The sequence below is a fragment of the Coregonus lavaretus genome, assembly GCF_964263955.1.
Source record: "Coregonus lavaretus genome assembly, chromosome: 9".
NCBI lineage: Eukaryota > Metazoa > Chordata > Actinopteri > Salmoniformes > Salmonidae > Coregonus > Coregonus lavaretus.
Window position 1 is genome coordinate 23,308,189 of NC_139996.1, and position 27,042 is coordinate 23,335,230.

The window sequence follows — 27,042 nt, forward strand, 5'->3', positions numbered from 1 at the left end:
ATAGTTTTGATGTCTTCACTATTATTCTACAATGTAGAAAATAGTAAAAAATAAAGAAAAACCCTTGAAATGAGTAGGTGTTCTAAACCTTTTTACTGGTACTGTATGTGTGAGGGGAAAGAGGAAGGGGGTTGATAAAGTCACAGGGGTGTGGGTGGGAGTTTTTAAAGGTGGGGGATGGGGACTTGGTTTGCCCACCAAGACCAGTAAGGGGTTGAGGCTGAGGTTGAGGTTGATGTTGAGGTTGAGGTTGAGGTTGAGGTTGAGGTTTAGGGGAAGGACATTGTTGATAGTGTGTCACTTGAAGCTTTTGAGGCATTGATTTGGAAAAACAGACGCACAGAAATGTGAAAACTAAACAGACGTGGTTGAATAATTTGGAGGGATGTTAATGGGATTAATATTGTTTCTTATGGATGGGTAAATGTGGGACGTTGTGGCCCACTGATGTCTATGGTCTTTATCATTCCCCCATTTTCTTTCAATATTAACCTTGTGTATATTTCACCCTGTTTCCTGTGGATTGGGATTTTGTTTTTTACAAGAAAACACAACGAGATGCTACTATTTTAATTTATGCAGTTTGGAATTTTCTAGCTATTTTTGCTTCTGTATATAATGTAAACGTGTTTTACAAATGCCTTAGCAACAGTTGTCATTCATATTTTTTGGCATTCACATGCCCTTTAATGAATAAGGAAAAGCTGTCATATTTGAGAATTATTTAATCAAATTCAGAACCTATGGTCTTAAATTGTGATAGAACATTTGCAATAGTCAGAGTAGATATTGTATGAATCAACTTCATGTATAGTATTCAAAACTGTGCATTTTAAATACCTTTTATATGATGTCAATTAACATGGTCTGTATAAATAAAAAAGTCGTGTTGAGTAGCGCACAGGATTGTATGGAATATCAATAGCTTTCGGAGAATAGATGCAGTGGTCATATTTGGATGTTGGGGTACACATGTATCACATGCATTTACCATATAAGTCACCTATTGCTATATTGACAGAAACTTGCAGTTTACAGTGACCTAGCATTGTGTAGTAATGCATTACACTGTGATGGAACCTAAAAACAGTTGTTAACAGCCAACATAACAACCAATCCTGAGGAGTGACTGCGTCCCTCACTGACAAAATAATTGATCTGGACACACTGACAACAACAAATGATCTGGACACAGATATTACAGTAATGGGCAGAACAGTAGAACTCCATGCACAACTCTGGATTCTACTTCTTGTGTTCCTTTGATAACAAAGGAGAGGAGACCCTCATATTTCTGTGGCTCTCCCTGTTATGTGCACCAGAGAGAGGGAAGGTGATGAATGTCTCTGGCTAGGAGCTCTGTGTCGCCATACTGATCCAGGTCCCAATGTGCCCATTGCTCCACACGTCCAAGTGATTACATATTAATCTTTATTGCTGACTCTTTCTTTCATAGGCAAATCACTTCTATGTGTGATTGTCTGTGGGTATTATGAATCATCCCATGTCAGTTTGACAGTATATTTGTCATGCCTTTTCAGTAAGGGGCATGACAAATGTGTGTCCCAGCTTTTTTGAGTGGCTTTTTGCCTCTGTTTTTTTTGCTCTCAGATCTTGCTCTCATTTTATTCACTTTGAGGAAAGTTAGAAAATGTATTAGGGTAGGAGTGTGTAATGATGAATTAACAAAACATTGTTAATGAAAAAATATGTGTGAAGTAATGGGTGAAATAAATGTGTATAGAGGAAATGTTTGATTGTGGTGTTCATTCAGCGGGAGGGAGGGGGAGAGAGGGGGAGAGGGAGAGAGGGAGAGAGGGAGAGAAAGAGGCAAAAGGGGTAGTGCGTTGCTCAGGAGCAGGAGAAAGTATGGTTGCCATGGTATCCTAGTCATTATGCAAAGTATGTTTTAACCCAGGCAAGATAGAGAGACAGCAAAACAAAGACAGCCATTTTGAAAGCTGGAAAAGCTTCTTGTATGTGTCTGTGATTCAATCTCGAAAGGTTAAACCAGTCTCATATAGCTACTTTAGCTAAGCCATCCAATATTCTAAAATAGGTACAGAAAGTATTAACACCCCTTGACTTTTTCCACTATTTGTTGTGTTACAAATATGGGATTAAAAATGATTTAATTGTCATTTTTTGTCAAAGATCTACACAAAATACTTTCTAATGTCATAGTGGAAGAAACATTTTAGATTTTCATTTATTAATGGAAAATAAAACACTAATATATGTTTTATTAGATAAGTATTCAACCCCCTGAGTCAATACATGTTAGAATCACCTTTGGCAGCGATTACAGCTGTGAGTCTTTCTGGGAAAGTCTCTAAGAGATTTGCACACCTGGATTGAACAATATTTGCCCATTACTCATTTAAAAAAATCATCATGCTCTGTCAAATTGATTGTTGATCATTGCTAGACAGCCATTGCCAAGTCTTGCCATGTATTTTCAAGCAGATTTAAGTCTAAACTGTAACTATGGCACTCAGGAACATTCAATGTCATCTAGGTAAGCAACTCCAGGTTAGACTTGGCCTTGTGTTTTAGGTTATTGTCCTGCTGAAAAGTGAATTTATCTCCCAGTGTCTTTTGGAAAGCAGACTGAACCAGATTTTCTTTTAGGATTTTGCATGTTCTTAGCTCTATTCCATTTATTTTAGTCGTAAAAAACTCCCTAGGCATTACCGATGACAAGCATACCCATAACATGATGCAGCCACCACCATTCTTGAAAATATGAAGAGTGATACTCAGTGATGTGTCATGTTGAATTTGCCCCTAACATAACGCTTTGTATTCAGGACAAAAAGTTAATTTCTTTGGCACATTTTTTGCAGTATTACTTTAGTGCCTTATTACAAACAAGATGCATGTATTCTGTAAAGGCTTCCTTCTTTTCACTCTTTTCATTTATGTTGTTGATCCATCCTCAGTTATTTCCTATCACAGCCATTAAACTAACTGTTTTAAAATCAAGATTGGGCTCATGGTGAAATCCCAGAGCGGTTTCCTTCCTCTTCGGCAACTGATTTACGAAGGCCGCCTGTATCTTTGTAGTGACTGCGTGAATTGATATACCATCCAAAGTGTAAAATGTATAACTGCACCATGCTGAAAGGGATATTCAATGTCTATATTCAATGTGCCCTTCTTTGCGAACCATAGGAAAACCTTACTGGTGTTTGTGGTTGAATCTGTGCTTGGAAAACACTGCTCGACTTAGGGTCCTTACAGATAATTGTATGTTTGGGGTACAGATATGGGGTAGTCATTTAAAAATCATGTCAAACACTATTAGGGTGGCTTGGGGTTAAATGTCCCCCAGGGTTAAACCACTTTATGTCACCAACATTTTTGTTTAACACTTTCCCTGGATGCCAGTATTCTTGCTCGATTCAAAATGTCATCTGTCTCATCTCAAGTTTTTAAGTAACTCCAACTAAATATTTTTTAAGGTACATTGATTTAATATTTTGTCATTTAGCAAAAGTTACAGTATACGTGTATGATATAGTGAAGTTAGATCTACAAACTTTTTTATATATACCAGTATGGAAGCCTAAAGATAAATAATTCAGTTGGTTAGAGAGAAACATTTCCACTTTGACATTATGGGGTATTTTGTGTAGATCAGCGACACAAAATTTCAATTTAATCGATTTTAAACACAACACAACAAAATGTGGAAAACGTCAAGGGGTGTGAATACTTTCTGAAGGCACTGTAGGTATATTTCGGTAACACTTTACAGTTGACATTACCGGTCATAACACCTATTATAACAAGCTTAATACACTGCTCAAAAAAATAAAGGGAACATATAAACAACACATCCTAGATCTGAATGAATGAAATAATCTTATTAAATACTTTTTTCTTTACATAGTTGAATGTGCTGACAACAAAATCACACAAAAATTATCAATGGAAATCAAATGTATCAACCCATGGAGGTCTGGATTTGGAGTCACCCTCAAAATTAAAGTGGAAAACCACACTACAGGCTGATCCAACTTTGATGTAATGTCCTTAAAACAAGTCAAAATGAGGCTCAGTAGTGTGTGTGGCCTCCACGTGCCTGTATGACCTCCCTACAACGACTGGGCATGCTCCTGATGAGGTGGCGGATGGTCTCCTGAGGGATCTCCTCCCAGACCTGGACTAAAGCATCCGCCAACTCCTGGACAGTCTGTGGTGCAACGTGGCGTTGGTGGATGGAGCGAGACATGATGTCCCAGATGTGCTCAATTGGATTCAGGTCTGGGGAACGGGCGGGCCAGTCCATAGCATCAATGCCTTCCTCTTGCAGGAACTGCTGACACACTCCAGCCACATGAGGTCTAGCATTGTCTTGCATTAGGAGGAACCCAGGGCCAACCGTACCAGCATATGGTCTCACAAGGGGTCTGCGGATCTCATCTCGGTACCTAATGGCAGTCAGGCTACCTCTGGCTAGCACATGGAGGGCTGTGCGGCCCCCCAAAGAAATGCCACCCCACACCATGACTGACCCACCGCCAAACCGGTCATGCTGGAGGATGTTGCAGGCAGCAGAACGTTCTCCACGGCGTCTCCAGACTCTGTCACATCTGTCACATGTGCTCAGTGTGAACCTGCTTTCATCTGTGAAGAGCACAGGGCGCCAGTGGCGAATTTGCCAATCTTGGTGTTCTCTGGCAAATGCCAAACGTCCTGCACGGTGTTGGGCTGTAAGCACAACCCCCACCTGTGGACGTCGGGCCCTCATACCACCCTCATGGAGTCTGTTTCTGACCGTTTGAGCAGACACATGCACATTTGTGGCCTGCTGGAGGTCATTTTGCAGGGCTCTGGCAGTGCTCCTCCTGCTCCTCCTTGCACAAAGGCGGAGGTAGCAGTCCTGCTGCTGGGTTGTTGCCCTCCTACGGCCTCCTCCACGTCTCCTGATGTACTGGCCTGTCTCCTGGTAGCGCCTCCATGCTCTGGACACTACGCTGACAGACACAGCAAACCTTCTTGCCACAGCTCGCATTGATGTGCCATCCTGGATGAGCTGCACTACCTGAGCCACTTGTGTGGGTTGTAGACTCCGTCTCATGCTACCACTAGAGTGAAAGCACCGCCAGCATTCAAAAGTGACCAAAACATCAGCCAGGAAGCATAGGAACTGAGAAGTGGTCTGTGGTCACCACCTGCAGAACCACTTCTTTATTGGGGGTGTCTTGCTAATTGCCTATAATTTCCACCTGTTGTCTATTCCATTTGCACAACAGCATGTGAAATGTATTGTCAATCAGTGTTGCTTCCTAAGTGGACAGTTTGATTTCACAGAAGTGTGATTGACTTGGAGTTACATTGTGTTGTTTAAGTGTTCCCTTTATTTTTTTGTGTATAATATCTTACTGTATGTACCTGTTGTAAGGGTTGTTGAATGCCTTAAGTGGGGCTTCAGTAAAGTGTTTCAATTGTTTCTTATAAAAGCAATAACTACTGCATCCTGATATTAGAGTCATGTACAGGATGACCATACACAAGCCTAGCCCTCAATGTTCTGTGAATATTCTATAACCCATGAGATCACCTTACCACAAGAACCTCATCTTACAAGAAAGAAATATGATTTTATTCTTAGTCAGAATGACAGTGATATGCTGTGTGTTTAAATCATTCCCTTCCATAGGCTATAATAATGCTATGATAATCGTAGATAAAACAGTGTTATTTGTCAAAAATTTTAGGATTTTGAGTATAAGACTTCCTGCAAGCGCTGTTCCTTATTTTAGCATACTTCACTGTCCCTTTGTGAATATCAGGACGTTGGACTGGTCTCTGGTACTCCTGAAGCTTCTCTTCCATATCCTTTCTCTTACTCTCTGCAGAAAAGAAAAACAAAACACTGTTAACTGATCAGCTGGAACATTAACAAGAATGACAACTATGCTGAAGCATTTATCATTTTCTTCTGTACATCATTATTAGCTGTGATTCATCAACATTTGCATTTGTCATACTTGGCATCATTTACTGGTGACGCAAACTACAGTATATTTAACTCTTTAGAATTGACATTCCATGCCTGAGCAAAATAAGGAGCATTCTTAGTGCCATACTAACCAAAGTGCTGATATAAATGGTAATGTGCTGTAGATCTGAATCTACAGACAGAGTTCATCTTGGTCTCCTCACAGCACGTGTATCTGCCATCCTGGTAACTCTTTTCGTGGTTGATAATGGTCTCAAACTCATGCTCCAGACAGTTGGCATTGACCTGGGCCACCTCCTCTCGCCAGTGTCCCTTCCCATCCTCGTCTATAATGCAACGGGAACTCCCCAGCAATGTTCCGTAGAGCTCAAAGATGTCCACTGTAAGGAGCTCATAGGTGATGTCCTCCGTTCCCAGCAGGTGGGACACCTCGTGGATGAGGGTACCTGGTTTAGAATCCTGGCACAGGTAATCTGGTGCTGACCAGAATTCCTTGCACAAATAGACCAAGTTGTTCCTGTCTTCGGGACGGACGTAGGCAAAGGTCTCACTCTCCTCAGGGTCTGAGTCCTCTCTGAAGCTCACCTCCTTCATCATCTGCAGAAGGTCCCTGAGAAGCGTCTCTGTTGGGATGCAGCAGAACTGGTAGGAGTCCACGGGCTTTGAGCAGCTGTAGCCAAAGCTGACTGGGAAGCCATAAAAGCGGTTCTCCAAAGCATCCTCCAGTATCTCTATGGTGGCCCTCCTAGCCTGCTCAGCAACCATCAACTTCTCTCTACTCAGCTCTGTGATGTAGGAAGACTTCTGCAGGGCAGAGAATACTAACATTTCTGCCATTGTGTTAATATTAAAGTACAGCTTGTCTGTAAGTCTGAACTATCCAGCTCAGGTTTAGCAGCCAGGTTATGTCTATCCTATCTTTCTCCTCCTCATCCATGATCAGGCTTTTATACACACACACACTTTCCCTTTAAGGGAAGTTGTGTGACATAAGCAAAAGTGAAAGTACACTTGGCTGGAATTCCCTTCATGTTGTGCAACACACACATACCGACTGTACACAACAGCAATGATTTTCTCTATGTAGTTTGGAAACTGATAATTTGGTTCTCACCTGCAATCTGTAATTCCTTCATCACCTGCTTTAAACTGTAAGTATGGTGTGTGTCATGATATTGGTTTGTCTTCTGTTGTTTGCACTGTGATTTTATGTTTAAACTTAACATGGTGCATGTGTGAGGCAGGTGTGTCCTGTCCTATTATAGAGAAGTGTTTGGATCTCCTTACACCAGGTGTGCTCACCTATTATTCAGTTAGTATTGTTACTCATGTGTATTTCCTTTTCTGTTACTCCTCCATTTTGTGTGTTTGGTGTCCAGTTTGTGATAGAAATGCAGAGTAATACAGTACACGAAGTAAATGTGTCCATACTATTTATCCATTTTCATCAATAAAATATGAATGAATCACCTTTGTTATGCTGGTGTTAGGTTTTGTACACCCTATCAATCTATGTCTCTCTATTTGGCTGTCTCTTTCTCTCTCTCTGAGATGTGGGGAAAGGGCACTCATAATTACTGAGGTTTAATTGGAGAAGCAACACAGAGACGGGTCCAATAGAGCCAAAGCAAAAGGCTGCAGTAAATTATTCATAATGTTTGTGTGTGTGTGTGTGTGTGTGTTTGTGTGTGTGTGTGTGTGTGTGTGTGTGTGTGTGTGTGTGTGTGTGTGTGTGTGTGTCTGTGTGTGTGTGTGTTTGCGTGTGCGTGTGCTAGTGTGTGTGTGTCAATCAACTGACCTTAAGTCAACTCTGAGAGTTAAGTGGTCCTCTGTAGCTCAGCTGGTAGAGCACGGTGCTTGTAACGCCAAGGTAGTGGGTTCGATCCCCGGGACCACCCATACACAAAAAAAATGTATGCACGCATGACTGTAAGTCACTTTGGATAAAAGCGTCTGCTAAATGGCATATTATTATTATAAGTACAGTATGCCATGAAAAGTGATCACTTTATAGTCAGGGAGACTGTATGAAGGTAGCACATATACAGTTCAATGTGAGTGTCAGTCTTGTAAGTTGTGTTCATCCAAAAATCTAAAAGGACAGACCACATTTAGTTATGAATCAACATTTATTAGTTATCATAATCATATGTACACCAATGGTACAACACTTATTGATATGTATGAACATACTTTATACCACAGATCTGGTAAAGAAAATAATTCATATATTTTTTGTCTTTATTTTGTAATATTGTGTCTCCCACACATACTCTCTCGCTTTACATCAACATTACAACAACAGCTTTACAAAGAAGGGAAAAGTAAGAGAGGGAGCGAAAGGTAGGGCAGGAGTGAGAAAGGTTATCAGGTCTACTTAGGAGGAGCCTGTCAGAAAGACAACGACTTCTGTAGAATACAGACTTGAAGATCTACTGGCTCATCTTAGAAATACTGTGACAACCCATTTCCATTTGAACATCCTCTTTACTCAATATTGGATTTGTTTGTGTGTGTGCAAACAATTGTGATGGAAATGAAGAAAGGCAAAAAGGCTAATTGACCAATATGTGTCTGGATGGGTTTATGAAATGGTGCTGGTTGGGTTGATAGTTCTGGTTAGACAGAGGCTGGTGTATGGATATGGCACTTGGGATCATTACAGTAACTGTCTTTAACTGTGAGGAAGAATATAAACATGAACTATGACTGTTTGGTGTAAATATTTATGTCTTGTAGTTACCACAGCATTATGCATAAAGCACAAGACAAGATGGCGGACACTAACGATGAGTGTGGTGTTCTCTGGTAGGAAGTCTAGATGATTCCTGGACCAGGATCTGGGTGACCACCTGAGGAGATATATTTTGTCAGGTACTAGGCCAGACATTCTGATCAGATTTGCTATTTTAGTCATAATGAACTAAAATAATAGCTAAACTGTGCTTGTTTCATTAGTTAATAATACATACAGGGTACATTTGACCTTTTCCTCTTCCTCTGGAAACCATGATAACATCCACATCTCACCAACTTAGAAACAGCACATCACCCCATATAGACTCCCTTCTTTAATCCGATAGTATCCCTCCTCTTTCTATTTGTCTTTCCAGTTCAACATTGTTTGCATCAGAATCATTGTAATCTCTGGAACATTCTGCAGTGCCATTGAACAGAGTAATTATATATATGTACAATGAAAATGAATGTACACTACTTATATCTCCATAGAACAAACATTCAAAACGCTTACATTAGATACAAAAAAAGATATGTATATATTGATGTGTGACAGCTAAGTGAGACAACTAGTTAACAGCTATTAACAAATACAATGCAATTTATTACACATTATTTCCTATACATTTTGACTAATCTATTTTTATTCAGAACATAGATGATATTTCTCTAGAGGATTACAAAAAAACTGTCACAGCAATTAATCTCTATTCCTACATACCATGTCAACTCCCCCCCCCACCCCCCCAAAATAAAACAAAGAAACAAAATATATGTTACCTTCAATATGTACACAAAGTGCAAGGAGGCACTTCAATATCATGCTTTTAAGATAGTGGTGCAAAACAAATATCATCATTTTTCACTTCATGCTTCTACAACAGTGAGTTTGAACATAATAGTGTTCCAACACTCAATCCCTATGGTGACACACTGGTCTGCATCATCTCCTGTGTGTGGTGACCTTCCAGGTTAAAGTGTGTATGTATGTGCATGCATGGGTCGGATGTGTGTATGTGTTGTGTGCGAGTGTGCATGCATGCGTGTGTGTGCATATGTGTGTGTGCGGGCATGGGTGTGTGTGTGTGTCTGTGTGTTGTGTCTGTGTGTGATGGCAGTGTCCATGCAGCTCTTACAGCAGAACACCATTGTGTGTTGTGGTGTAGAGAAGCACAAAAAAACAACATGTCATTGATCTTCTGACTGAGAAAGTGTTTCAGGTAACTAAAGGACTGTGTACTGCACTATGAATGCTTGTTAAGTTTTTTAGTGTTATTTTAATCAGCATTGTCATGACAGTCAAACTGACCGCACAATTTGGAGTTAACATCTTCAAGGCAAGGTTGTCATTGAAGGTTGTCAAATGAACAAACTAGACAATAGAGCAGGACACAACACAGAAAAAGAAATGACATCCACACCTGCAGAATGCCTCACCTGCACAAAACGTCTCTCTCACAATCACATACGTGCATTAAAGATTAGCAGCTAGTGATCTAATTTTGTGTGGGTTTCTCTTTTTAGCCAGTTTGGTTCCATTAGGGGGATATAATTCTCCTACCTGATTGTTGCCATGTTTATAGTGGCCATTTTCAGGCACCCAGATGACTGCTTTACAGTAGTAACCATATGAGACGATGATACACACAGCTGCAGCATCTAGGGTCTCGGAGAACAGTCGTCATCGTCTGTGGTAAGAGGTTAGAGTTGTTTACTCACAAAGGAGACCCAACTCTTGGGGTGGATAAAAATAGTTGGGATGTAATACTGCCAACTGGCCACTAGTTGTGCAGTGAGTTATCAACCTGTTGAAATTTGCAGTCTTATTACTTTTTTTTCTAGTTCTGTGGTTGTTCTGTAGCATCTTTGCTAAGATATGTGTGTTTGTACTTTCAGGCACTAAGGGAAGCCAAGAAAATTGGAGTCAATGGAATGGTAAAGTTAGAAAAATTGACACGTTTTTGTGTGCTGTTCCTAACAAGAATCCCTTAATTAAAGTAGCTTACTTAGGAATAGTTGTAAATGGGAACTTTATCTCTGTCATATGAGTGCAAGATATACAAAACAAATTCAAGGTGGTAAACAGTCGATGTGTTCAAAGTCAAAGCTTTCATATTCAAGTTGTGCTATATAAAGGCAATTGTCAATGTCCTATTTTCTTTCATGAGCAGGTAAACATGTTGAGGGCTTGGTGAAAGTAGCTCCAACTTCATTTGTGCTTTACTTGTCATATTAATCATGGTTCTAGATATCTTCCTAGATCCTTCACAATTAACACTTGGTTCTCATTATTTTTGGCCTCAGATAATCAAATTGATAGCTTCAGTGTATGGGAGAGGGGTACGATAAATACCTCCAACACTGTAGTACTTTGACTAATTAATATGAAAAACGGCCCTGAACTGAAGCTATTGATATATTTGTATCTGGGGACAAATTTCACCTTTACTTTTCAGTTTGAGTCGTTGCAGTAATTGCGTGAAGTGATCTTTATACACTTCGTAGTATGTAATTTGTAGGAGTTGAAATGAGTAATGAGACACCTTCTCTTGGAGTTAGCTACAAATGGATTGTGTACAGAGTAAGAAACCCCATGGAGGCGTTTCAAAGGCTTCTGCCTTGATTGATTATATGCCTGTTTGGTCCCTATTAGTAACTGGGGAGATATGTCATGTTTTCACCCCCAACCCATCCACACATACACACACTCACACACAAATCACACAGATACAGTATGTAATCTCACACTAGAGATTACATTTAAAAAGTCCCTTTCCCTTACAGTAGAAAAAATAATGTATTACAATAAAAAAGGGAGAAGAGGTTCCATGTTTCTTATGTGTTTTGTGCTTTTGAATTCCAGAGAACATGTGCTTGTGGAGTAAGGCTCAGACTGCAGACCCTGCCCTTATAGGTCTGTGTCTCTGTATTCTACAGTATCACCACACTAATTCCCCCAGGGGATTGTGGGTAATATCAGGTAATAAAGACACTCAGATAGGTCACATGGGCTCTGTCAGATATAGGTCAAAGGTTAATTTGGAGGTAAAAGGGGCCAGGGGTCAACAGCTGCCTACTGTGGTATCATTGGTAATAGTAATGCCATGCTTGTAATAATGTGAGGTTTGATACAGGCATTTCTTCAGTCTAGCATGACTTACACTCTTATCGTCCACACATCGTCTGTTGTTAGACTGCCAGATTGCCAATACCAAACTCACAGCTACCATTACACTCTGGAGGACTGTTGTTCCATTGTTACTCCCCCAAACTCTGACCCTCCCCCTGCTTTGAATGCAGTAATCTTATAGATACAGGATGCATATATTTCTAGGAATAATTTAAGTAACAGTTTTTTTTCTCTTCCCACCCTCCCTCTCAAGCCTTGATGTCCGTTGTGCAAGAATTTGCTACGAAACACACATTAGTGCTCTAACAGGTAAAACAGACCTTTGTTATCATCTCACCGATAAGTGAATTAGTATTAGTCCTCTTAGTCAGTCAGATAGACAGTTAGAAACACCGTAAAGGGACTAATAAAAAAAAGAAATAAAACTACATAAAAAAAAGACAGTTAGTAGTTCTGTTCGCATGACTCTTTTTTTTTTGTTCACTCTTTCTTTTCACCAGATACGAAAGCGTGTGGAGCTGAGGATCTGTGTGCTGGCTTTAATCACGTTTCTGGGGTTCCTCCTCAACAAGCATGCACTCCGCCATGGCCGCCGCAGCAGTAGAGCCATTAGTGGCCGATGTTACCTGAAAGCAATCACCATGGACATCTAAACAGCAGGTTTACACATCTACGTCACAGGAGGTTGGTGGCACCTTAATTGGGGAGGATGGGCTCATGGTAATGGCTGGAGCAGAATCAGTGGAATGGTATCAAATACATCAAACACATGGTTTGATCCATTCCATTTGCTCCATTCCAGCCATTATTATGAGCCGTCCTCCCCTCAGCAGCCTCCACTGATCTACGTAAACAGGCACAGTGCATGCTTCATGACCTGGACTGAATGCTTCGGAGCACAGACACCAGAAGTCTGTGCTGTAGAACTACTCTGATCATTTGGTTTGCATTTGGTTGCACATACATTATATAATTAAAGCCTTTTACTTTAAAATTGTATATCTTTTGTAATTGTTTTATGTGTCAAAATATCAATGAAAGACTATCATAATGAAAAAAAATTTTTCTGTGCTCCAATGATATGATTGATCACAATATAAAAGACAGGTGTATTCTGAAGGTATCAGGAAGACCTGGACAATCACTGAGGATCATGCTGATGGAATCACGGTGGTCTGTCTTAACAACGAGCACCAGACCTTTTTACTGACCTGAGAACAATCAACATATAATCACACATTTAACATGCAGTGACATACAGATTACCTTAATTTGACCCTGCTTCTCACAGCAGGAAAATAATGATTCAGCACCAGGAAATGTGAATTATTATGTGGATTATAACGAATAGACATTTTTGTAGGGGTTGATACATTCAGGGGTTGGAACTGATTCAGGGAACAGAACCGAAAACAGAAAAATTTAATTGAGGAACAGAATCAGAACCGGGAACGAAAGTGCTCTGTACCAGAACAGAACCATTATTTTAAAAGCATGGGAACAGATTAATAATGTTCTTTCACATTATGGGACATTTTTTCAGTCCCACAAAAAACGCAATAAGGCACATCTGCAAAGCCGTCACTCTGTTACTTAGAAACGTATTCCAGTGTCTGCCTGTCAGCTGAAAATCTTCGCCAGTGTGTGTGCGTTTGTAGGCTACCTGCCCCTCCCCCTCCGAAGATTAAGCTACTCTAGCCTACTGACGTTAAAAGCGTGATTAAGAAATGTTTAATTAGAGAACAATGGATTAACTTTTTCCATGCTAGTTACAGATACTATAGTTATCACGCTCACATTGGATTTATTAACGAAGTGTTTTTAACTCTGGTGCCGCTCTGCACACACAAGCTTGTTAGCTAGCTAGCTAGCTTTGGTCCAATGTTAAGCCAATTCTCGGAAGTTCAAAGATATTCAAAGTTCCTCCATAGAAGCCGCTCCTCCATAGGTATAATTCTGTGGGCCTAATTCAGATAATATATGTCATAACAAGATGCCAAGCCAAGCCTCCTCTTCCACTCTCTCTCGCTCTCTCCCCCCCACAAAATTTCAGTCGCATCTCATGTCCTACACTTGTCTGTCCATCGAGCATGTAAACAAGTCTATAGGTTTCCCGCTCTATAGCAAGCTGCTCTAGTCACACTGATTGGTGAAGTAATTTAATGTAGAGCTAATGTAAAAAAATGTAGGTTTAAAAAGTAACAGAAAGGAACGATATAAACAGGTACTTTATTTGGGTTTGAACTGGTTCAGAACTTTATTTTGCAGATAGGAACAGCGGAACGGAACGAAACAAATAATGGTTCTGTTCAGAACTAAACGATTGGAAAAATATTTTGGTTCCAACCCTTGGATACATTTGTCAAATCAAGTCTGAAATGTTAAAGTGGAAATTACAAACTTTAGAAGCCTTTTTAAACCTTGAATACACTACAATTGGTTTTTACTGCTGCACAGGAAAATTATCTGCGAAAACAGAGTGATCAAATTAAGATAGAAGATCTGTATATAAAATGTTATAAATACAAACAACAGATACAAATAAAACAAGGTACAAAATACTACAAAATGAGTGCAAAGTTATGTTTTAGTCTGTACAAGTTATTTTGCAAGGCGTTCTACAATGGTTTGCGTCTTTGGATAAATGTTAGAAAAGTTATTTGAGTTAGTTTATGTACAGCCAACACATACAAGAAAATAAAGAGAGAAAGCATTGGAAGAAAACAGCCTTTGTGCCATGTTTCACTAGCTTAATGGATGGATACAAAACTGTCAGAATACTGTATATTGTTGTGGTCAGACCATTGGAGTGCAAGGGCCTCAGTGTTGCTAAGAAACACCCTTGATCCTGTAATAAATGAATGGGTTCATCAGTAGGTCCTTTGAAAGCGGGGCCCGCTGCTCTACAAAACAAGCAGCCCAAAGTCCTCCACATTATAGCAGCCAACGGCCTTGATCTATTCAAACAGTGGATTGAAAGTGTTACTGCTTCAGATTATGCATGAGCTACGTTGCATCTTCCATTTTTGCAAGATTTCTCACAATGAGTAAGAATAGCTGGTCTTAAAATGCAAAAGCTTCTCATCTCTAAAGACTGAGAATGACTCAGTCCCAGTCTGCAGGGTGCCAGGGCTCAGTCAATATATGTAGCGCTAATGAAGCACTATTTCACTCTCTGCAATTATATGACATCCCTTTAAAATGATACAGTTAGAAAGAGAAATTTGTGTCATTTTAATGGATATAACAGAGTACGAAGAGAATGCACAGCTACAGTGTTTTCTCATAAACCCTATGAAGTCTAATTTGATCACAAATTGATACATGAAGCCCAGAAAGCAGCAGGAATAATCCAGCACAGCCTCTGATGTAGCCCGGAGAAAGAGCTTTGGGGAAAGAGATAGTGGTGAAACCTGCATGTGTGGGCTTAGATGGCTTTCCCTCGCTATCAGATCCAACCCCAGCAGGTTGAAAGGGAAGGAATGAGACCGGGTGGTGAGTGGGGGAGGTGGTGGTGGGAGGGGGCATTAGGGTAAGCCCGCTGATTTGGATTTGCACTTACACTTGTCTCACATTTTGTGGGTGCATTTCTTCTGGCTTGCAATTTTTTTGGTATTTACATAAGCTGTTTGTGGTATTTACATAAACAGAAATATATTCTGAAAGTTTGGAATGTATTCTTATAAAAATTGCACAAAAGCTGTATTTCTTTGTATTTTTCAGTTTCTTCAAAAAAATAACTGTGTATGTATTTACATTGGCAAATACAAACGAAAGAGAGAAATGAAAAGGTGCAGTGCAGCATGCAGCATGTTAGGCAGCTATATACAAATCTCTATGTCCGCAAGCGTGAATTGTACCTTGCACTCATCTACCACGACTGAATTGTGAGCTGCATACTGGACGCACTGGTTGGAGTTGTTTTCGTGGTGGTTCTTGAGGTCATCGTAGTAGGACGAGGTCTTGTTCATCATCTCGATGTCATCTGACTTGCCATGTGTAGCGTCCAGCTCGTCCAGCTCAGCCTTGGACAGGTGGTACACGATGCCCGCGCCGTACGAGTCTCCCACCACGTTCACCGAGGTACGGAACCGGTCCCTGGGATAGGAAAAAAAGGAATGGGTGGGAATACACCAAAGTGTTGTGTGGAGATAAGAAAATGGGTTGGATAGGGGTAAGGCAAATCAGCTATCACTGAGAGCATGGTATATTTACTGTATATACAATAAGCTCCTTGACTTTGAATACATACGACTACATGAACTTGGTTCTGAATCACTAGCAATGCAGATCAACTCACAGGAGCCAGTCAACAGCAACCAGCAGGCTGATGTCCTGAGTTGGCAGGCCCACTGCAGTGAGGATCAGAAGCATAGTCACCAGTCCAGCACTGGGAATACTGGCCGCACCAACACTGGCCAGGGTGGCTGTCAGACTGCATGGGGAGAAAGATAGACAGGAGATAAAACAGTTCATGGTTAAAACTGCTCTACAGATTAAGCTTAAAAGTCCAAAGGCCAAGGACTGTATCTATTAACCAAAGTGCACTTGAGGCTAATGGGTACAGCTACTTCATGAAGCACGTTCAGAGTGAGTTGGTGTGACAGTAATAATAATATGGGGATTCAGGATATTGGGAATGGCATCCCTGAGGATGTGTACTCAGTTCCTGTATGATCCACAAACACATAACTATGTATTGTAACTGTAAGTGTCTTTGAATAACAGTGTCCCCTAAATGTTATGTCATTTACGTCATTACTTACATTGATAAGGTAGGCAGTGAAATTCCCACCCTGATTAGAAAGTAAAGTGCCTTCAGAAAGTATTCACAGCCCTAGACTTTTTCAGCCTGAATTTTAAATGGTTTCAATTGAGATGTTGTGTCACTGGCCTACACACAATACCCCATCATGTCAAAGTAGAACTATGTTTTTAGAATTTTTACAAAATTAATTAAAAATGACAAGATGAAATGTCTTGAGTCAATAAGTACTCAACCCATTTGTTATGGCAGAACTTGTAGAAATGTGCTTAACAAGTCACATAATAAGTTGCATGGACTCACTCTGTGTGCAATAATAGTGTTTAACATGATGACTACCTCATCTCTGTAGCCCACACATACAATTATCTGTAAGGTCCCTCAGTCGAGCAGTGAATTTCATACACAGATTCAACCACAAAGACCAGGGAGGTTTTCCAATGCCTCTCAAAGAAAGGCAACTATTGGTAGATGGTAAAAAAAAAAAACAGACACTGAATATCCCTTTGAGCATGGTGAAGTTATTAATTACACTTGTATGGTGTATCAATACACCCAGTCACTACAAAGATACAGGCCTCCTTCCTAACTCAGTTGCCGAAGAGGAAGGAAACTGCTCAGGGATTTCTCCATGAGGCCAATGGTGACTTTAAAACAGTTACAGAGTTGAATGGCTGTGATAGGAGAAAACTGAGGCTGGATCAACAACATTGAAGTTACTCCACAATACTAACCTAAATGACAGAGTGAAAAGAAGCACGCCTGTACAGAATAAAAATATTCAAAAATATGCATCCTGTTTGCAATAAGGCACTAAAACAAAACTGCAAAACATGTGGCAAAGAAATTAACTTTATGTCCTGAATACAAAGCGTTATGTTTGGGGCAAATCCAACACAATACATCACTGAGTACCACTCTTCATATTTTTAAGCATGGTGGTGGCTGCATCATGTTATGGGTATCCTTGTCATCTGCAAGGACTAGGGAGTTTTTTTTGGGATAAAAAGAAACGGAATAGAGCTAAGCACAGGCAAAATCATTGAGGAAACCCTGGTTCAGTCTGCTTTCCAACAGACACTGGGAGATAAATTCACTTTTCAGCAGGACAATAACCTAAAATACAAGGCAAAATATACACTGGAGTTGCTTACCAAGACAACATTGAATGTTCCTGGGTGGCCTAGTTACCGTTTTGACTTATATTGGCTTGGAAATATATGTCAAGACTTGAAAATGGCTGTCTAGCAATGATCAACAACCAACTTGACAGAGCTTGTAGAATTTTTTAAATAATAATGTGCAAATATTGTACAATCTAGGTGTGCAAAGCTCTTAGAGACTTACAGAGAAAGACTCACAGCTGTAATCACTGCCAAAGGTGATTCTAACATATATTGACCCATGGGGTGTGAATACTTATGTAAATTAGATATTTCTGTATTTCAATTTCTATACATTTGCAAAAATGTATTAAAACATGTTTTCACTTCATCATTATGGGGTATTGTGTGTAGTTGGGTGAGAAAAAAAACATATATTTAATCCATCTTAAATTCAGGCTGTAACACAACAAAATGTGGAATAAGTCAAAGGGTATGAATACTTTCTGAAGGTACTGTATGTTCTATGGCAGTCTGTACCTGACAGTGACGATCTGACCAGCATCCAGGTAGATGTTGTTCATCTGGGCAATAAAGATGGCCGCCACGGCCTCATAGAGGGCGGTTCCGTCCATGTTGATGGTGGCGCCGACGGGGAGCACGAAACGGGTGACTCTCTTATCGATGCCCAAATTCTCCTCCAGGCAACGGAAGGTGACAGGCAGTGTCCCAGCACTGACAGAGACAAACACAGGTACAGTTTGAGAGAGTCATGGTGTTGCATACATTATTCCACAACGTTCAGCCCACATATGTGATATGAAAGATTTGACTCATTTTATAGTATTTCTATGAAAATCTATCTGTACATTTACAGTGACAGCAGTTAGATGTAAATAGTGTAAATAGTGAGATGCGTCCAAGGTTGTGGCCCTTACCTGGAGGCTGTCCCTAGGGCAGTGATCCAGGCCTGGAAGATGCCCATGAAGAAGGTGTAGGGGTTTTTCCTGACAATGGCAAAGTAGATGGCGGGCAGGAAGATGGCTCCGTGTATGATCAAGCCCACAATTACAGTCACCATGTACATCCCCAGCTGCCTAGCAACCACCTCCAGGTCATCGATGGAGATGATCTTACCACAGATCAGGCAGCAGATACCGAAGGGAGAGTACCTAGGAGCAGAGTAGAGGTTTAACACCACAGGCGGCCAGTGGCACCATAATTGGGGAGGACGGGCTCATAGTAATGGCTAGAACGGAATAAATGGAATGGTATCAAACACATCAAACACATGGTTTCCATCTGATTGATACCATTCCATTCACACCATTCCAGACATTATTATGAGCCGTCCTCCCCTCAGCAGCCTCCTGTGTTTAACACTGTATACACTCTGAAGAGAAAGAGGTATTCTTCTCAGTCAATGTCTACAATATCTGCCACATTATCAAATGCAATCATAAAAACACTGGTAAATTAGAGTCATATTTCTATCAGAGGAGCCTGGTGGGAGGACCTATAGGAGGACGAGCTCATTTTAATATCTGGAATGGAATAAATGGAACGGTAACAAACACATCAAACATGTTTGACTCCGATCTATTGACTCCATTCCAGCCATTAAAATAAAAATATATATGTTTTATTGTCACATACACCAGATAGGTGCAATGAAATGTGTTGTTTTACAGGGTCAGTCATAGGAGTACGCACCCCTGGAGCAAATGAGGGGATAAGTGCCTTACTCAAGGACACATCGACATATACACCTTGACGGCTCGGGTATTCGAATCAGTGATCTTTCGGTTACTGGCCAAACACTCTAACCGCTATGCTACCTGCCACCCAATGAACTACCTGCCACCCAATGAGCCTATCCTCCTATAACTCCTCCCACCAGCCTCCTCTGGTTTCTATGGCTACCGTAGATCCATATAGAATGTGCTTGAAAGGCTAAAGATCTCTTACCACATGATCATGATGACCAGGTTCATAACAATCTCATTGAGGATGTTAAAGAACTCCAGCATGAGCTTGGCTCTCTCTCCCATCTTCCCCATGCAAATGCCAAAGGCAATGAAGAAGCCAATCACACCTGCATCACACAGTCAGGAGAGGGAATCACAGCTGGGAATTAGTAGAGTAAATGGGCTCACAGAGAGATATGAACAGAGAAGATGATAATGAATGGGGAAATTATTTTTATGAGGATGAATATCAATCTGCTACAGTTAGTGAGACAGAACAAGCTGCACCCAGGGCTCCCTTGAAGTGTGACATGATGTGATGCACTGGTTTATTCTCAGACAAAGAAGTAAAGACAATTTTAAAAGAGCTATATGTGCAATTCCTTTCAGTTGGGCAGTTGTAGAAACAATTGCAGCCTGGTCCAAAAGAGAAGCCACCATACCTAACACGTTCATGCCACTCTTGAACTGGAGGGACTTCTTGATGATGAACTCAGGTTCCTTGGTGGCGTTGGACAGGAGGCCCTCCAGGGTGGTCGTGGCATTGACGTCCTCCTCAATCACCTTCTCCACCTTCTTAGTGACTGTCTGGATCTGAGGTGGGACAAGAGAACACAGACAAGTCCTTAATATCTTACATTTCAAACCATCTTAACTTTTGGTAACAAGGGGCTAAGGATGTAAATACAAAAACATTTAAATCATTGTGGTCTTCATAAGACTTGTTCTGGGGTTGCCTCATCCAGGTCCTTATTGGCTGTCTATTCCAGGCCATTGTTGTTAAAAACATTTGTTAATAACTGACTCGCCTGGTTAAATAAATGTGGGTGTTGTAGTGTATTGTACCTGTTGGAAGCAGGCCTGCACCAGGTTCTCAGGAAACAGGTTCCTGATGAGGTCAAAGAAGGCATCCAGGCTGGACACATCGTCGTGTTTTTGGCCATCTCCCAGCTGCTCCTTCATCTTGGGGTCTCCAGGGTGGATGGCCAGCACCAGGATGACTCCCAGCACGGCAGCAATCACCGTGGTGGACATGTAGTAGACCATAGCCCTTGTTCCCAGGCGACCGCTAGACTTGGCATCTAGACCAGCCAGACCTATAGCCAAAACAAGCATTCTAAGCCTGGCATTTTTCCTCTTTCAGAACAAATATGTGTTGGTATAGCAGTGTGGAATTAGTGTTAGTTACTTTTGAAGTTCTAAAAGTGAAAGATTATGATTGATACTAATAAATAATAAACTGAACAAACTGTATTTAAAAAATGGTAGTCCTCTCTCCTATATTGAACCCATGACTGTACCATACCATACCTGTGATTAAACTGGAGATGATGAGAGGCAGGATTAACATCTTCAGCATCCTCATCAGGATGTCTCCAGGGAAGGCAATCACCATGACGATGTCTGGGTGGATGGGAGAGGCATAACGAAGCAGCATCCCAGACACAGCCCCCAGAATCACACCTGGAGAATGAGAGGGGTGGGGGGGGGGGGGGGGGGGGCGGGGTCAGTTAAAATGCTAATACATACAGAGGGAGTCCCCTATGTCTGCAGCCAGAGGAAGGAGAGAGACACCATAAGAGGAGAGGGGAACCAATGCTAAATAGAGACCAGAGACAGAAAGTAGTGCAGAGAGAGAGAAAGCAGTAGCGAGGAGGTCCTGTGCCACAGTGTTCATGATAACCCTAGTGCAGAGAAGGCAAGAGGTCCCTAACTCAGAGGCCAAGGAGTTGAGAACAGGTGGGATTGGGAAGTGACCCAAGAGTGGTGTGTCTGGATACTTAGTGCCTTCAAAGGTCATCACTAAGCTAAGGACCCTGGGAATAAACATCTCCCTCTGCAACTGGATCCTGGACTTCCTGATGGGCCGCCCCCAGGTGGTAAGGGTAGGTAACAAAACATCTGCCACACTGATCCTCAAAACGGGGGGCCTTCAGGGGTGCGTGCTCAGTCCCCTCCTGTACTCCCTGTTCACCCATTACTGTATGGCTAGGCACGACTCCAACACCATCATTTAGTTTGCCAATGACACAACAATGGTAGGCGTGATCACCGACAACGATGAGACATCCTATAGGGAGGAGGTCAGAGTCCTGGCTGTGTGGTGCCAGGATAACAACCTCTCCCTCAACGTGATCAAGACAAAGGAGATGATTGTGGACTACAGGAAAAAGAAGAGGACTGAGCACACCCCCATTCTCATCGACGGGGCTGTAGTGGAATAGGTTGAGAGCTTCAAGTTCCTTGGTGTCCACATCACCAACAAACTATCATGGTCCAAACACACCAAGACAGTCGTGAAGAGGGAACGACAAAGACTATTCCCCCTCAGGAGACAGAAAATATTTGACATGGGTCCTCAGATATTCAAAAAGTTATACAGCTGCACCATCGAGAGCATCCTGACTGGTTAAATCACTGCCTGGTATGGCAACTGCTCGGCCTCCGACCGCAAGGCACTACAGAGGGTAGTGCGTATGGCACAGTACATCACTGGGGCCAAGCTTCCTGCCATCCAGGACCTCTACACCAGTGTCAGAGGAAGGCCCTAAAAATTGTCAAAGACTCCAGCCACCCTAGTCATAGACTGTTCTCTCTGTTACCGCACAGCAAGCGGTCCCGGGGCGCCAAGTCCGGTACCCCCACACCCTCTTTTACGCTGCTGCTACTCTCTGTTTATTATCTATGCATAGTCACTTTAACTCTACCTACATGTACACATTACCTCAATTACCTCGACTAACCTGTGCCCCCCCCACATTGACTCTGTACTGGTACCCCCTGTCTATCTATTTTTTACTTAACACTTATTTTTCTTAAAACTGCATTGTTGGTTAAGGGGTTGTAAGTAAGCATTTCACTGTAAGGTCTAGACCTGTTGTATTCGGCGCATGTGACACAATTTGATACAATTTCATTTTATTTCATTTTGTGAGAAGGTGATAAGGACTTTCTCCATTTAGAAAACATGTTGTAAAACTGTGCAGAGAGAGTTTGGAGATAATGAGAATACTTTCCAAATGGGACTTGCTTATGATATAAAGACATCTATTAGAATATTAACAAACAATAACAATATTTCATTTCCATAGGTCTGCCTTAAATCGCTGCTTCTCGTTGCGTATTAATTTAGCAGTCTGGATCTGGTTGTGAGAGTCTGTGGATTGCATGTATAGGGGCCAGTGGGTAGGTGTGGGTGGGGGAGACAGAACTGAGTCCCAGTGTGAGAGAGGCTGATAGAGTCTGATAGAGGATTAAGAGCAGGTCTCTTTGAAGACAGAGGAGGAGTCAGAGCTTCAGACAGGGAGAGGTTCTCACAGTACTTGGAGGAGCATCTCTATTCCTCTGAAGACATCAGGTATTCTAGGAAACCAGTTAGCATCAGGGTATGATAATATCACTCTCACTATACTCCAGTATATGGAGTAGGCCTATAACCAAGGGGAGTCCTGAGGAAAATAATGACACACTCCTTTGATCCTACGATGGCCCTGACTTTATCACCATGTGCCCTCAACCCCACCAGACCTCCTTTGCTTCCCATGGCTCAACCTTAGAAAACATCCCTAACCCACTTCCCAATTCCAATCTACATGTATCCTAGATAGAAAACTAGCCCCCGATCCCCCAACACCCCAACCTCTCCAGCTGTGTCCTTCCACCCCCAACCCCCCTCCTCCCCCTGTGCCCCAGAGAGAGAGCTGAACTCTGAATGCTCCTGCCCCCTGCAGCCCCGTCTGCACACTGGCCCTGTGGTCAGTCTCTGTCCCTGTCCCCGGCTCTGTCTCTCTCTGTCCTGCTCAGGCCAGACAAGGCTAGGCCCAGACCCAGACCCAAACCCCCCCTCCTCCCACCCCCCGTAGGCTGCACTTCCTCTGCTGCTAGATCCCTGCCAAAGATCACAGGCCCTGAGAGGGGCAATTCAAGCCTTTTAATCTCACAGATATCTGTCAGCTATTTTAGATTCACGCACAGCTTGAGAAACATGACCTCAACCTACTGATGCTGCACACCTGCTGGATGAGGAAGGCATTTGTTTTCCTGTGCATAGAGCATCCTACATCTCTAACCCTCTCCCAACCCCTCATCCAAGCCCATATGCAATTTCCATAATGGGAGATGATTAATGCCACTATGGGAGCTGCTATGGAAGTGTTCTGTCAAGTGGTCTGTTGTATATATTATACACACACGTGTGCGCACAGACACACACACACACACAGACACACACAGACACACACACACAAACACACACACACACACTCATTTATTTTCACACACATGTTCACTTGAACAAACTCACACACACATGCTCATTTATGCAGGACACGGTGGCCTCCACAGACATACACACACACACACACACACACACACACACACACACACACACACACACACACACACACACGATCATGGGTAAATGCATAATAAACACACATAAAACCACAGAATGCAAACAAAATCGCTGGGACCTGAAACAAAAAGGGGATTTTTAGCATCACTACCACTATAATAAATGACTCAATCATATCCATCCCTGCTATGTCCTCACAATACACATGTCTAGGGCCAGGAGTTATTCCTGACCACATGACCTGAACCAGAGAAGAATCCATTGTCAGAGTCTATATCTATGGCCCACTCTACACATGAAACCATGGTATGCTGTCCTGCTCTCCTAACCAGGGTAAGGGAGGGTGCCAGGTGGTGGTGGTGATGGGGCACAAGGTGGTACTGGGCTAGGGAAGATCAGGGCACCTGCCACCTGGCTCTCTGGCTGGGTCAGCGCAGATGGCTGCTCCTCTCCTCTCCACTGCACCGGCCACTAACAGAACAGGACAGAGCACATCTGGTCAGCATACTGAACCGTGTCATCTGTTGGAAGTGCCTTTTGTGTAACCCACCCCATGCTTGTCTTTTTCTCTGCCTCAACGTTAAACCGTTGGTGTCTCAAGAGGTGTTTGAGACACATCATGGGCTCTGATATCTCAAGTAAGATATTAATCTTTGTCATTATACAGTATATGGATTGATGGACATGCAAGCAAACAAACAATTAGACACAGACAGACAGACTCAAGAGAGTGAGAGAGAGAGAGAGAGAGAGAGAGAGAGCGAGAGAGAGAGTGAGAGAGAGAGAGAGGAAGGGGGGGAGAGAGAGAGAGAGAGAGAGAGAGAGAGAGAGAGAGAGAGAGAGAGAGAGAGAGAGAGAGAGAGATAGAGATAGAGAAAGAGAATGAAAGAGATATTGTGATCGTGTGCTTGGTAAAACAGCTGACGATTGTACTGACCGAGCACGGTGAGTGTGAGCAGCAGGTTCTTGAAGAGAGAAGAGAAGCAGCTGATACACTTGTTCCTGGGCCTGGCCTCGATGGGCTCCAGATGACTCTCATGCATCCTCACCTCCACTTGCTTAGGCATGATGCCGGCACTGTGTCAGAGAGAAAGACAGAGACAGAGACAGAGACAGAGACAGAGACAGACAGACAGACAGACAGACAGACAGACAGACAGACAGACAGACAGACAGACAGACAGACAGACAGACAGACAGACAGACAGACAGACAGACAGACAGACAGACAGACAGACAGACAGACAGACAGACAGACAGACAGACAGACAGACAGACGGAGGGAGAGAGAGAGAGAGTTAGTTATTTAAAAATGCATAACGTGCGTCTGACAGGCCCATGCAGTCACATGTCTGTAGAAGCTATAGATGTACATTATATGATCAGCACGTGTCATTGCGACTGTCCTCATATTGTGAGCTTGAGTAAGGAGGCTGGATTAGTCAAATATATTACCAATCCCCAAATGCAACTCAGCCTTTTAAAGCATCAGAAGACAATGTGAGATCATCTGAATGATCATGGGATAGTACTGTCATGCTAAATCCATAGAGGACATTAGATGTTCAGGTCATACAATAAGTGCTCTGGTATCTCCATAGTGATGCTTGCTGCCTAGCAGGTTGTCAAGACAAGGCTGCCCAGGGTTACTTCGACAGCCAACAGATGGAGGACGAATGGTTGAGGGGCTGTGAGCTGCTGATTAAAAAACAGAATTCCCTCAGAGGCAGACAGGCACTCTTAAAAAAATACCTCAAAGTCTGTTTAATCAGAACAGATGGTATATTTTGGAAACTTAGATCGGTTGTTGACAGGGTCTTGTTATCTGAGGCAGCATTTTAAGTCAAGTCCCTGAGCTGTGAGAGAGAGAGAGAGAGAGAGAGAGAGAGAGAGAGAGAGAGAGAGAGAGAGAGAGAGAGAGAGAGAGAGAGAGAGAGAGAGAGAGAGAGAGAGAGAGAGAGAGAGAGAGAGAGAGAGAGAGAGAGAGAGAGAGAGAGAGAGAGAGAGAGAAATAAATAGGCTGGATTTTAGTGCCCATAACTGTATACTGTAACTATTACTGTACTTTGTAACTTGCTCTAATTTGTTATTCTGCTGAATCTGAGGGTTCTTAGCTGTACGTTTTAGATCCGATCTTGTATCGGCTAGCACTGTGACATGAGAACTAATGCGAGTGCCATTCATAGTTAATCATAACAGAAAACCCATTGGGCACAGACGTCAATTCAATGTCTATTCCACGTTGGTTCAACGTAACTTCATTGAAATGATGTGGAAACAACATTGATTCAACCAGTGGGTAATTTCCTACCTCCTTGACACCGCTCCCCACTTCCCCCTCGCCCTCGTTCTAAATATAATGAAAAGAAAGGAAAAAGGAAAATTATATTAAGAGCATTCATGCAGTAGCTCTCTCAAAATGACATCGTCAAGTAAATGCTGTTTTTAATACATGTCCTTCAAAAGTAATATGGCTTCTCCTCCAACAAACAAAAGCAATACTTTTTTTGTGACTTACTATTTATTTAGTTAGTTCTGTCATAAAAAATATATATAATAACAGCCGTGATGATAGCGTGATGATGACTAATGTTTGCCTGTGCATGGTGTTTACATGTCCTTTCTGCATTTCACACGTATGAAATAGGAAATTAATAAGTGGGAGTCTTCGCTCCATCTGTGTGCCTGGGGGCAGGCCAGCTGCTTTATCCCGTAGCCAAGCCTTAAACACATCATTATAGACGCTGAGATCGCCCTTCTTGAGTGTTCTCCTCAGCATGTGTTGTTGAGTGTGTGTACGTACAGTTGAAGTCAGAAGTTCACATACACTTAGGTTGGAGTCATTAAAACTCGTTTTTCAACCACTCCACAAATGTCTTGTTAACAAACTATAGTTTTGGCAAGTCGGTTAGGACATCTACTTTGTGCATGACACAAGTAATTTTTCCAACAATTGTTTACAGATAGATTATTTCACTTATAATTCACTGTATCAAAATTCCAGTGGGTCAGA

General features: G+C 42.0%; 1 protein-coding gene across 13 annotated transcripts in view; it reads right to left on the bottom strand.

Moving 5' to 3' along the window:
- Positions 1 to 8,083: 8,083 nt before the first annotated feature.
- LOC311135486 (excitatory amino acid transporter 2-like) overlaps positions 8,084 to 27,042 on the bottom strand; it is a 72,320-nt gene continuing 53,361 nt past the window's right edge. Inside the window, exons 2-13 of one of the 13 annotated variants that reach the window (XM_084169477.1) lie at positions 26,341 to 26,379; positions 25,782 to 25,885; positions 24,967 to 25,106; positions 20,987 to 21,139; positions 20,522 to 20,772; positions 20,119 to 20,269; positions 19,677 to 19,803; positions 18,647 to 18,880; positions 18,249 to 18,443; positions 16,141 to 16,275; positions 15,701 to 15,938; positions 8,084 to 8,823 (exon numbers count right to left, since the gene is read on the bottom strand). In XM_084169477.1, the coding sequence (XP_084025603.1) occupies positions 8,755 to 8,823; positions 15,701 to 15,938; positions 16,141 to 16,275; positions 18,249 to 18,443; positions 18,647 to 18,880; positions 19,677 to 19,803; positions 20,119 to 20,269; positions 20,522 to 20,772; positions 20,987 to 21,139; positions 24,967 to 25,096 (1,683 nt within the window). In that variant the 5' untranslated portion in view covers positions 25,097 to 25,106; positions 25,782 to 25,885; positions 26,341 to 26,379 and the 3' untranslated portion in view covers positions 8,084 to 8,754. Of the gene's footprint in view, positions 8,824 to 10,271; positions 12,467 to 12,853; positions 14,307 to 15,700; positions 15,939 to 16,140; positions 16,276 to 18,248; positions 18,444 to 18,646; positions 18,881 to 19,676; positions 19,804 to 20,118; positions 20,270 to 20,521; positions 20,773 to 20,986; positions 21,140 to 24,966; positions 25,107 to 25,781; positions 25,886 to 26,340; positions 26,380 to 27,042 lie in introns of those variants that run through there. The other 12 variants (XM_084169474.1, XM_084169471.1, XR_014613771.1 and 9 more) reach the window with 12 other exon arrangements.